Genomic DNA, 12,560 nt, shown 5'->3' on the forward strand with positions numbered 1-12,560 from the left:
AGTGGATCCAGTCTCTGAAAGCATTTTCATTGACAACCTAAGACTTAAGCTCCCTTCCATCCATTAAAAACTACTATAATTTGCTTTAATCCTATACTGTCGATCACGTAGTCAACCAAGAACTTTGCCACTGTCCTTTAAAAAGTGCCATCATTTGGTTTAATGTTGTGCTGTCAATCATTTGGTGAGATTGTGTCCCATTTTCCGAACATGACATGACTCTTATATTTTTACATGTGGATGTGAAAGGACTCACCATCAGATTGCTGTTCAGAACGTCAAAGTCACTGTAGCGCCGAATCACCTGCAACACACACACACACACACACACACACACACACACACACACACACACACACACACACACACTGGTGTCATTATGCCAGTAATATTCCTCTCAGTGTTGTCACCATTTCAAGCTTTCAGATTCTTTCTGGATCTATTTTTTTTCTCCTATCGACAGACTGAATGGGATTCTGGGTGAAATACTGTCAGTAGAAATCACATATTACAAAGTTATTACATATTTTATGTTGATGTTTTATGTTCTGATAGAGTATGAAGTTATTACATATAGGGTCGGTCCGACGGCCGACAGTCATCGACCCCTGAGCCTCTACATCGCAACATCGTGATTTAAAGCCCCAGACAGAGAGGCAAAAATAAAGGATGGGTTTATTCTAATTATTATAATAGCTCCTTGCACCTGATTTACTAAAGGAAAAACAGCTTATTTAATCACACTACCGTATTTCCTCTAATATTGGCCCGGGCCTTTATTTACCTCAACTGCAAAGGGGACCAGGCCTTTATTGGAAGCAGGCTTATATTAGAGACAGGCCTTTATTTCTAATTCCCTCTGTTTGATAAGTATATTTGCTCATATTTTAGTATGAAGCCTCCTTGTTTTCTGATCTGCTTCTGTTGGGGTTCGTTAGGTAGCCGTTTTTTTGTTACTGCAACGCATTACGATAATTACGGTAATCGACAGCGGCACGGTCCAGAGACTTCCGCCAGGAGTTTACCGGTGTCCACCGTTGTTTTTAGCTGCGACCAGCAGCTCTACAGCTCGCTCTGTCTGTCTGTCTGTCTGTCTGTCTGTCTGTCTGTCTGTCTGTCTGTCTGTCTGTCTGTCTGTCTGTCTGTCTGTCTGTCTGTCTGTCTGTCTGTCTGTCTGTCTGTCTGTCGGTCGGTCGGTCGGTCGGTCGGTCGGTCCACAAAAATTTCCCCACCCTTTGGCGGCCTGTAGCCGCACAGTACGTGGTCGCAGCTATGGCAAATTCACGCTTGTTTCCTTTGTTTTTTTTCCCCGGCTTGTTTTTGGGCCGGCCTTTATTTGTTCGTGTCGACCACGGCCCCGGACATTATCAGAGACCCGGCTTTTAATTGACTACCGGCCACTATTAGAGGAAATACGGTATTTGCCGCCCAGTGAAAGCATGTTTTAATTTAGGCCAGACATAAAATTTATTTTTAAATCTACCTGGTTTGCGCCTGCCTTAGTAAATCAGGGGGTGAGTCTTTATTTGTAGCCTATCTCAAAACTGAGGATTCAAACTCACCTACAGAGTGAACTCCGGCCACACTGATCCGTCAAAAAACGGACAGAAATACTAACGGATAGATTTCTGTCCGTTGCGTTGTTTTGGAACATAAACGCTATTTTAAAAAAAACGCCTCTGATTTGCGGTGATGAATCCGTCAAGAAAAAGTTCAACTGGGTTGCGCTGCCCGGCGTTGCCCGGACAACGGACAGCTGTCATTGAAAATGAATTGAAATGAACAGAGACGGACAGACACAACGGACTACTCTCCTGTTCTCTCCTAGGAACCGAAATTTCAAAAAGGTAGGAGTCGGACTGCAGCTACCAAACATGAAGCGAAGTGCTGCAGTTATGCCGTTACAACACTATGACTAGTATTTAAAATATTTTTTTATAATCAGATGATCTGCTTAATGAGGTTGCTTAAGCATAGGCTATAGGGAGGAAAAGTAGGCTATAGGGAGGTAATAGTAATTAATATCCAACATAGGCTACATACATGCAAAAAGTATAAAAGAAAGTATATATCCGTTTCATTACGGACATATGGATCTTTTCTTGTTCGTCTATAAACCCCAAAAATCGTCAAATTGTCTCCCCAAACAGGTTCTGATTGGTCGATTTACCTGCCCACCAGGCTCTGACTGCTCTGTTTCTCTACCAAGCGGATTCTCGTTGGTCGAGTCCCCGGCAAAGAGATTCTGATTGGTGTATTTACCTGCCAACTGTTCTCTGAAGACACGCCCCTCTGGACTCGGATGATGTACTCCTGTGAGAGAAAGAAAGAGACGACGTCACTTTCTTCTGATCATCACTTCATTCTGCTTTACCACACAGCAGAGAGAGAAACAACACGTTTATTAACTTTTAGAACAAAAACAGGCGGCAAGAATTCATATTTCCAATCAACAGAGTTCACATAATAGAATACACATTTTCAATTAACATTACACAAGCTCTGCCATCCTAAAAAGCATGAAGCGCGCAGAGAAAATGAATAAATCAAGGAAACAAGTTCAAATTTCATTAAACATTATAGCATTCACATTTTGAATTAACATTATAGAGCAGCAGGATTAACATTTTCACTAGTATTACACAGAGGATTTTACATCATGTCACTAAATATCATAGAATTCACACTTTCAATTAATATTATAGTGTCAAAAAATAAGTAATCCAGAATTTTTAGAATTACAGATTGTTATTCATGGTCTGATAAACTAACTAAATTAACCAAATGTCGGTAAAGTTTGCCTTTGGCGGGTGAATCTGTCAGGCAGTGACGTTTTGAGGCGATAACGTCTGAATTCCTCTGTAATGTTATTGAGTTCTGTTGCACTTCATGATGAATTACAATCTTAATTTTTTAATCTTCATTTTTTATGTTTTAAAGCAACACACAGCCCCTGATTCTATAGGAGAAACCACACTGTAAACGAGTGGGATGACATTTTTCTATAAAAAATGTATATTCAACAAATAGTGATGTTTGAGGAAGGAAATACATGAAGCCAATGATAACTGTTTATGTGGAGTATTAAATATGTAAAGTTTGCCAAGCAATACAATTGTATTCAATAAAGTATTTTGGTCATCATGAACTCCCCACATAATTGTGAGAGGGGACAAAGGCAAGAAAATGGCTTGTGAAAGTAACTAATCTGCTACCTGCTGCCAAAAGGATGCAACAAGTGGACAGAACTGTCTGTTGGAAAGGCTGATGATGAGAGGGAAAGGTAAGGACTTGCTTTTACTGGTAAATGGGAACTATCAGTTATAAAAGGAAGGGATTTTGAGCTTTGATATGTCCTGTTTTTGTATTCTTCTGTTCCTGTTTTTCACATTTCTTTGCCTTGTGTATTGGCTTTATTTATAAAAACTGTAAATGGAGTATGTTCTGTTCTTTTATGTAACTTTATACGTTTTATTTATGTATAAGCTTATATGACTATACCTGCATTTGTTTATATCAGTTAGACTCTTTCTACCTTTTTTCTTCATAACTGGGCTGTGATCTCCATTCTGTCCAGTTAATATACTTTGTTTTACATTTGTTATGTTTACAGTGTTTTTCTTCTCTTTTCTGATGTCTCTACACGTTTGTTTGTTTTTCTGTCATTTCTGTGTGTTTTTATGTTGTATTGTTATTTTTGTTAAGTAAATAAAAAAACAAAACACCAGGGTACATCAACAGGCCAAAAAAAACAACAACAAAAAAGAGATTTATTATTACTGAATTATCCAGTTCGTTTCAGCCAAGCAGGCAGCTGATTCTCCTCAAACTCAAAGCCCTGCTGCTGCTTTACTTCACTTTAACCAGAGAACTAGTCGGCCATCTTTCTTGTTTTCTGCTGTTTTTTGTTATCATGTATGTAGAGTAAAAACTTCAGACAGTACACACATGTTGGTAACCGTTGTAGAAAAGCCATAACACCCTGGAGGACCTTCTTCTTCTTCACTGGTGTCATGGAGACAACAGAGCCGTACCGTCTGACCCGACACATCACGGTGCCATCATCACAGTAAAGAAAACCATCTCATATTTATTTCAGTAATGTTTCCTTCCAAGCCTCCGTCAGCAGTGCTGCTGTGTGTTTTGGTGCCCGGCTGATCTAATCCAGCCGCCCTCTCACCATCTAATCCCTGCTGCCCGACTCTGGATTTCTGCAACAATCCTTCTCTGGAAAGTTCCTCATGTGTTTTGAAACGGTTTAGCAACAGCAACAGGGGCTGGATGTCAAAGCCGGACGTTTTCAAACATCTTTAACTCCACACCTCACCAAACCATTCAATTCAATTCAATTCTTTATTCTCCTGTCAAGGAAATTTGGTTTTACAGTTGGTTATGAAAGAGTTAAACAGCCTCTCAAACGGAATGAAATTTCATTCGGATCGGGCAGTTTGTTCTGATTGAGGCGTTTATATGAGGCGTTTTTATTCTGATTGGGCTGCTGTTCTGATTTAAAGGCTCCATGTAAACGCAGCTAATTGAAGCAAGCGATGCTGATCACGGATTCAGGATTATCATTCGCCAAATGGAAAACAGTCCTGCAACTTCATGTGAGTATCGCACAGTAACGTTACAGCAAACGCAATCATTTGATAGGAATACGCAAGGAAACACATCTGTGAAATAAACAACAGAAGATCCATCTTGATACAAAGATAGTTATTCCACATGCACCGATTGTTTTCTTCTTCCTGGAGGCGGGCCTTACTCTGCGCGAGGGCCACCGTGACACGCCAAAGCTGTCAATCTCAAAGACAACTGACAGATTCCCTCACAGAGATATTAACGTTACATATTATTTAAATGTAAGTTATTTTATCATTGAAAATGTCAAAGTAAATTAACACTGTTTTATAATACAACAGTGTGGTGATACAAGTGAATTCTGGAAAAAAGGACAGTTAAGAATGAATAATTGGAAGAATGAATGACAGCTAGCTAGCCGCTAGCTAACACCCAGTGGATGTAAACGGTCACCCAGTGGGTGATATGGGTCACACGTAAACTAACAGCTTGTTTGTCAAATCACATGTTTCAGATGAGTTTAAAAGACTGGCTGATCAAGAGAAGAAAGAATTAATAATTGACAATAAATGTCAATAATTGTTTTAAAGATTATACTTTTATTATGTTCAATAAAAGTGTATTTTCCTAAATCTTGAGACAGCTCATATGTAAGCTAGACAGACATTTCCCCTCATTACTGTGCACAAATGTTCTGTATGTACTTAGGCCTCAAGAGCCTTGTGGTGCCGGCAGACACAGAAACCTCCCGGCAGGACGCGCTTCACGAGCCACAAAAAAAACTCTTATCTGTTCAGTTTCCATTAGAGCTGCCCTTCTGCCACTGGACACTTGATTGGTCCAATAATGGAGGGTTTGTCTCTTCTCCTGTCTGCTGATTGACCACAAAGTCTGATGGTGAGAAGCCCCGCCCGCTGCCACGCCCCTCCTTGGCCAATCGGTGTCACAAGTGAGTCAGTTCTTCCTTGACCCATGACCAAACATTCCACAAAGTTTTGTGCAAATCCCATTGATAACTTTTTAAGAAATCCCGCTAAGAGACAAACAAAGAAACAGATGGAAGAGGGCGAAAACAAAAACCCTGATTCTGTGTCGTCTTTTAAAAACACACTTGTTTAAAAAAGCTTTTCCTTAATCCTGAGGCCGTTTCTTTAATCACCTGTGTGGCATTTTCTTTTAAATCTCTTGATAACAGACTGGTTTATAATAGAGCTTTAGATTTTATAGCCTCTCTTTTGTAAACCATCTTTGTGCTGTGCTCTTTTAAATTGCGTTGATTTTTTTATTCTTTATTCCATTTTCACGGTTTTATTTGTTTGTTTATCTTGTCTGTGCTGCATTTTCTTTTAAATCTCTCTTGATAACAGACTGGTTTATAAAAGCCTCTTAGATTTTATAGCCTTTCCTTCATAAACCGTCTTGGTGCTGTGCTCTTCTAAATTCTTTTATTCTCATTTCATTTTTACTGTCATTTGTTTTATTTTTGTAAAGCACTTTGTAACTTGTGTTAAGAAAAGTGCTCTATAAATAAAATGTATTATTATCATTATACATAATATCTCAAAAAACTGTTTACAGATGGACTCATGTAAACACAGAAAACAGACACATCATCAAACGAGTCGACGGCTTCTTCTCTCTTGACTCACATGAACTGATGATGAAACATCTGACTGATGATGAAACATCTGACTGATGATGAAACATCTGACTGATGATGAAACATCTGACTGATGATGAAACATCTGACTTCCTGTTTTACAGCAAACCAAACACTGTGATGTCGACCTCAAACCAAACATCCAGCCAGGAGTTCAGAGCTGAGGTCACATGACCATGACTGATGATGAAAATCCTTCATGTTGTTGTTTTATTTGAAATGAATCTATCAATCCTCCACTGGACTGCAGCTGTTTCCAGTTGGGGACGTAAGAAAAGACGCGTGTATTGTAAAAACTATTCACCGTATTAAATATTGCTTATTAAAATGCATGAACATGTACAGAACGAGCTGGTTTGGATATGTGCACCTAAATACAATTAAATAAAAATTCTAAAACTAACTAGTAACATAACAAAACACTGTCTGTGTCAGGGAAAAAATATTTGGCTGTTCATTTTCTAATTCAATGTAATGCAGTGTATTGTTGGTAAGTTTTCAAAGGTTCAGAAATGCTTCGTACATGATCTTGAGCTTCACAAATTCCAGGTTCTTCTAAATGAATAACTTTAGCCAGTGGTTGTTACTGGTCGAATTTTTATGTCACCTATAGGGCTGAACAATTAATCAAAATTTTATCGAAATCGCAATATGGCCTACTGCAATTTTCAACTCGCAGGAGGCGCAATATTTGCTAAAGGTGAAATGTGTCAAAATAGCATTTTAAAGTAAATATTGTGGTGCTGCAGAGATGTCCTGGCCTACACATCATATTCTACAGACTGAAGAAAACATCTTTGTTTGGTACAGATCCCCGCAAAAATCACACCATAATCATTTTAATACGTTTTTCAATGAAAATGAGAATAATGATGCAAAAATGATCATTCCCTCTGATATCGCAAATCATATCACAATTGCAATATCAGTGAAAATAATCGCAATTAGATATTTTTTTTAAATCGTTCAGCCCTAGTCACCTACTGGCACAGCATGAAGTAACCACTAAAAATACACTGGATTTTGGTATAAAAATATGAAACATTTATTGTATATGGCCTACTTTATGAGATGGAGAATTAGGTGAGAAACAACAAGGTGAAAAGGTCATTTTTGCATTTCAGTGTGACTTTAAAAAACAACTCAGTAAAACAACAGGATGACACACAGCAGAAGCCCCCCCCCCCCCGTGTTATTTCTGTTTTGCTGTTGTTGTTTTTGTTTTTTGTTGCTTTGCTTTGTTTTTTTTGTTTGTTTTTTTATGTAGTGTTGTACTTTTTAATGACATTTTTAAATTGTTGTTTACATTCCAGCATGCCAATGGCATCGCTGGAAAGATTTGAGTCTCAGAAATAAACAGAATTCTGCACAGTCAGACTTTGACGCTGAACTTTTATTGATCACATCGGATCCTGTATTGATCCTGACTGAACCTCAGATCAGGTATCGGGTCGTATCGGGAGATGAACAGATCGTCTCGTCTCTTATTAAACACCAGTGTGATTCTGACCGGAGGACAAACAGATGTTTCCTTTAAAGTCATTCAGAAATCTTAACCTAAAACAAGCTAAAGAGAGATATTACTGTAAACTGTGTCACATGTCGAGAAATTTTGGGAAAAACCAAACCTGCAGGAACCTTTGTGCTGACATGCAGGAACCTGCTGGTTTGGTTTCTCTGACTGTAACAGAAGCAAGACGACTCAAATATCATTCATTCATTTTATCCTTTCAATGGTTATGTTTCACATTCATACACACTACAAAAACAAACCCCTTCATTTTATCCCTCAAATGTCCTTAATTTCTCCATCACATAAACATTAATTATCCATGAAAAATAACAGCTTTACTACAGTATGGTTAGTATCATGGGTTTATAAGGGATTTATTCATGGGTTGATTCACAGAGACACTGGAAATTGAGGGATTTTTTGTGCAGGTTTATAGAGTTATTAAGTGGAAATTCATGGAAAAGTCTCTGCCTCCCTGAATTTTACATTAAATTAGAAAGCAAGGAGTCAAGATTAAAGGGAGTTTCAGGAGGTTTGGATTAGGCCCGCACGATATGGAGAAAATATGTGATGTGCGATAAACTTGTTGGATATTGCGATGGCGATATGAAATGCGATAAATAGAAAGATTAACCATACTATTTCAATGCGTCTCTGATTGCATGTGCTGAAAGTATGGACCCCAACAATGAATACTGTTTGCTGTGTAATTAAATTAATTTCCAGCATTAGTGCAAACTAATCTAAAGATGCTTTGTCATCCCACCCACCATCTTCTCCTTGTCTTAGATAAAATCCAAAAAGCTCTAAGAAGGATTTTAGTCTTTCCCATAATGCTTTGCTTTGCCAGTTGTTCTGGTCATACACTGCCAACCCACTCAGTCCTACTGAAGAGAGTGTAACACTGTTGCTGTTACAGCAAGTTGCCCAATATTAACAATGATTTAGTTGTTGTCACTTTTTTTAAGTTACAGCAACAGTATTACACTCCCTTCCAGTTACCGCAGCCCTGTGCGATGTGTTTATTGCGGAAATTCATATCGTGATTACGATAAATACGATAAATCTTTCAGCCCAAGTTTCGATGGGATCTCCTCCATTAATAACTCTGTTAATTAATTTTAAGGGTGTTTTGCAAGAATTGAGGGGTGAATTAATGTAAATTAATGAAAATGTAAGGTTATTTTAAGGGATTACTGGTTCGTAGAGACGTAAGAAAAAAAATAATATGTAGAATAATACTCACATATAAAATATTGAGTCTTAAGAAAGCTGTGAAATTGATAAATATTTGTCTTTCCTTTATGGTTATGTTCCCTCCTGGTGGGTTTGTATTCATTCTGTGTGCTGGTGCTTATCTACTTTTCCTTTCGTTACGATAATAATAACGACAACAACAATAACACTCGGATGGCCTGGCATTAGCATGCTAAGCTAACGAGCTAGCTCAGCTGATCCCAGACTGTCAACAAACCCAATGTAGATGCATCCATTATCGGACACGTCCCCGTCAGACCTACAGCTCTGCTTTCTCCCATTAGATCTGGTCGCTGACAGTCAGTCCACAGTGTTTACACAAGTTTACCAATGCATATGCCATATATGTCCTAACGATATACACATATTTACATATCTACCCAAGGTAGCCCCGATAACGTCACGTACTTCCTTCTGTGGCGAGAAACGTCACGCCAGACTCCGTTCAAAAATCGGACAATTTAATGTTTCCGTGCATACCGGCAAACGACCCATACCTCCTGCAACACGACTTAAGACTTTCTACAAATGTAAACAGTCACTCTTAAATTCGGCACATATGCAACACACAAATCCCCATTTATTTCAATATAATTTCAAAATGACAAATGTGTTCGCCTGTTACTCTGATCTTCTCCCATTAATTTAACAACAGTGAATACCGATACTAAAAATTGAGATTTTATCAAAATTATGAGCTGCTTGGTGGATCGAATGCATACGAAATGCACCAGAAGACCATGACGATCCGGAAGATCCAAGTCATACGTAAACCCGCAATAAGTTGCCAGATTTGTGACTAGTGACTTTCGGTCGTGGCTCCTAGGCCTCCTACTGTTACTGCTCTAGTCCAGATGTATTTCTTACCAATAGATAGTTGGGGAGGAAGAAATGGGAAGGGTTTCCAGGAAATGGCTTAATCAATAACAGCATTACCAATCGGGCTTGGCTGTGTGTCCGATAATGGAGTCTGAGGTTTTACACGCTGCATCGGTAATGATCCATCACAGTAAAAAAGAAAAATACGCGCAACTTCCATAAACAACCGATAGTCATGTTTTAGCAGGTACTTTGACTGTGTTGATATGCTGTTCGCGGTTAGGGTGACAGAAGGACGGGCTTGTTGGAAAGTAGACGGAAAGGCAGATTCTCGCCGGAGCTAGGAAAACTGTGTCCGATAACGGATCTCGTGACGCCACGCATAACTTAAGTAACCCCGTTTTAGAGAAGAACCAGACATTTTGAAGCCATGACCGGAGGACAGCGGGGTGACAGCGGTGGGACAGCGGGGTGACAGCGGTGGGACAGCGGGGTGACAGCGGTGGGACAGCGGGGTGACAGCGGGGTGACAGCGGTGGGACAGCGGTGGGACAGCGGACTCACCGTGTGGGACTGCAGGTTCTGGCTGGCTTCGATCAGCGCCGTCAGCGGCACGGTGTCGTCCAGAAGCAGCCGGCCGGGGGACGGCTTCTCCAGGAAAGACATCCCGGTTTACTTTAACAGTCACCTGCTTATCAATAACTACAAATATCGATATCCAGGCGGAGCTCAGCTAAGGAGGAGAGAAGACGGCTAGCTGACTGGCTAGCTTAGCTTCCTAGTTGGATATTTCACTGTAACCAGGAAGAGCTGCTCTGGTCTGACGTCATGAGACTTCTTCTTCTTTAGAATTATTGGTCATAGGCAAACAACTGTTTGAGTGTGCATTACCGCCACCAACTGATCAGCAGCCAGTTGCACCAGCTGAGCGTATAGCTCTATCGTAAGTTAGGGTGTAAAGTCTACACTAACTGTTACATTGAAACGAGTTAGTTTGACACTAAAGCTGTCTTTTATTTGTTTAGTTGCACATGAGACTTAAGGTACATCTTAACTAGTGGAGCGTAAACGGACCACTATCCAAAACATTGTCGCGGAAAGTGACGTTTACACCTGCCAGAGCCAAGAGTACCTAGCTGCAGACAAAATGGCGGACCTCCGCAAGCGACACCTCCGCAGTTGACAGGAATTCACGTGACCTCAGCAGCGGAAGTTAGTCTTCTTCTTGTCCTTTTTCCCCCCCGTGAAGGTCGCATTAGGTTTTTTTATTGCACAATTTCCATGTACGAACATCATGGCTTAGAAATCTTCACAATATACCAGTAGGATCAGGTGCATACCAAAAAGACAGAAAAAAGACAAGTCAAAACAGACGTGAAGGTCGCATTGTGCGTAATCGCTATTTGGTTCTTAAAATTTGCGATTTAGCACACGGATTTAAAAAATATATACAAAGTTTATTCATTAGAAATATTTTAAAAGTCAATTGACGCTCTTAAAGGCTTTATACAGTATTTTAAATTGAGAAGTTTGCAATTAGTACAGATTTTAAAAATGGGCCAATATAAAGTTAATTCAATAAGTCTTTAAAAAGTCGCCAATTCTTTTAAATGTTTTATGTAATGTTTAAATCAAATTTATTTATTAAACAATTTCTTATAAACAATTTATTAAACAATGTGAAAAGGCTATGCCTAACTGGAAGACCCTGTGAGCTACTGATGAAAGACAGTGACCCTTAACACTTGTTGTAGCCAATTTTGATGTGTGCTATATGTTGTGTGTGGTAAGTGGTGTAAATGTTGCTGCAGCTACTTCTCCTGCGCACTAGAGGGCATAGGCAGGTAATCACAGTAGGCACGTAGCCTACATAGGGGAGTCAGAGTTAGGAATTGAGGAAGCCACAGTTTTTCAACCGTGTGTGGGTGTTTGCTGTTTTTGGGTCCTGTCGTGTCGTGAGGGTTTCTTTTTGTTTGTTTCATATTTACGAGCTCGTTTTTATATCATTCATTCAGTGCACCCGGCCTTTGTAGGTGACTAGATATATGTAAATAAAGTGACAAATGCATATTCCATGGCAGACCTCATTTTTTGCACCACCACGCGTTGGAAATGCCTTCAAATTCCCTCAAGTGGCTTTTTTTGTTGTTCGATTGCCACTACAACACTTTTATTGCATCCTGTTGTCAAAATCAAAATTAACCCAGCTATTATGTTAAAATAAACAGATATCTTTTATGTTTGGGGTCAAATTGACCCCAGCAATTTAAACCTACCAAAAATGACTGTAATTGAAAGTGTTTACACTTCAGAACATCAGCAAGGAACACATAGCAGTTACTCAATAATGGAAAAAAAACACCAATAAAAAGTATATAAAAAACTCAGTAAAACTGTGCGTCTTATGTTAGGGCCCTAAAGCATGGGAACATTTTTTAAAGATCAAAAATTGCATGGGAAATTTCCTTGTTATCAGTCAAAACAAAGAGAAAGAAAATGATCCTCAGGCAACTGAGGAAATTCAACCTGCCAATGACAATGATGGTCCCGTTTTACACCGCTATCGAGTCCATCCTCTCCTCCTCAATAACTGTCTGGTATGGGCCTGCCAACGTCCAGGATAAGGCCAGACCAGACAGGTCATCAGAGCAGCAGAGAGGATCATCGGCTGTGACCTGTCCACCCTTCAGGACCTCTACACTTTCAGGTCAAGAAGGGCGAAAAAGATTA

The 12,560-nt window shown here is 39.5% G+C and overlaps 1 protein-coding gene across 1 annotated transcript in view; it reads right to left on the reverse strand.

The window, feature by feature from the left end:
* The window catches only part of LOC139642741 (PX domain-containing protein kinase-like protein), a gene marked incomplete at its 3' end in the record, with an annotated part of 17,638 nt that extends 7,019 nt beyond the window's left edge, over nt 1–10,619 (reverse strand). The window contains exons 1-3 of the mRNA XM_071517729.1: nt 10,395–10,619; nt 2,263–2,313; nt 257–304 (exon numbers count right to left, since the gene is read on the reverse strand). Of these exons, the coding sequence (XP_071373830.1) occupies nt 257–304; nt 2,263–2,313; nt 10,395–10,496 (201 nt within the window). The remainder of the gene's footprint in view (nt 1–256; nt 305–2,262; nt 2,314–10,394) is intronic.
* Between the last annotated feature and the right edge of the window lie 1,941 nt (nt 10,620–12,560).

This window comes from Centroberyx affinis, unplaced genomic scaffold (genome assembly GCF_046629955.1).
Source record: "Centroberyx affinis isolate AG114_WGS23_722 - 3 ecotype Tasmania unplaced genomic scaffold, CSIRO-AGI_Caff_v1 ptg000516l_1, whole genome shotgun sequence".
Classification (NCBI taxonomy): Eukaryota; Metazoa; Chordata; class Actinopteri; order Beryciformes; family Berycidae; genus Centroberyx; species Centroberyx affinis.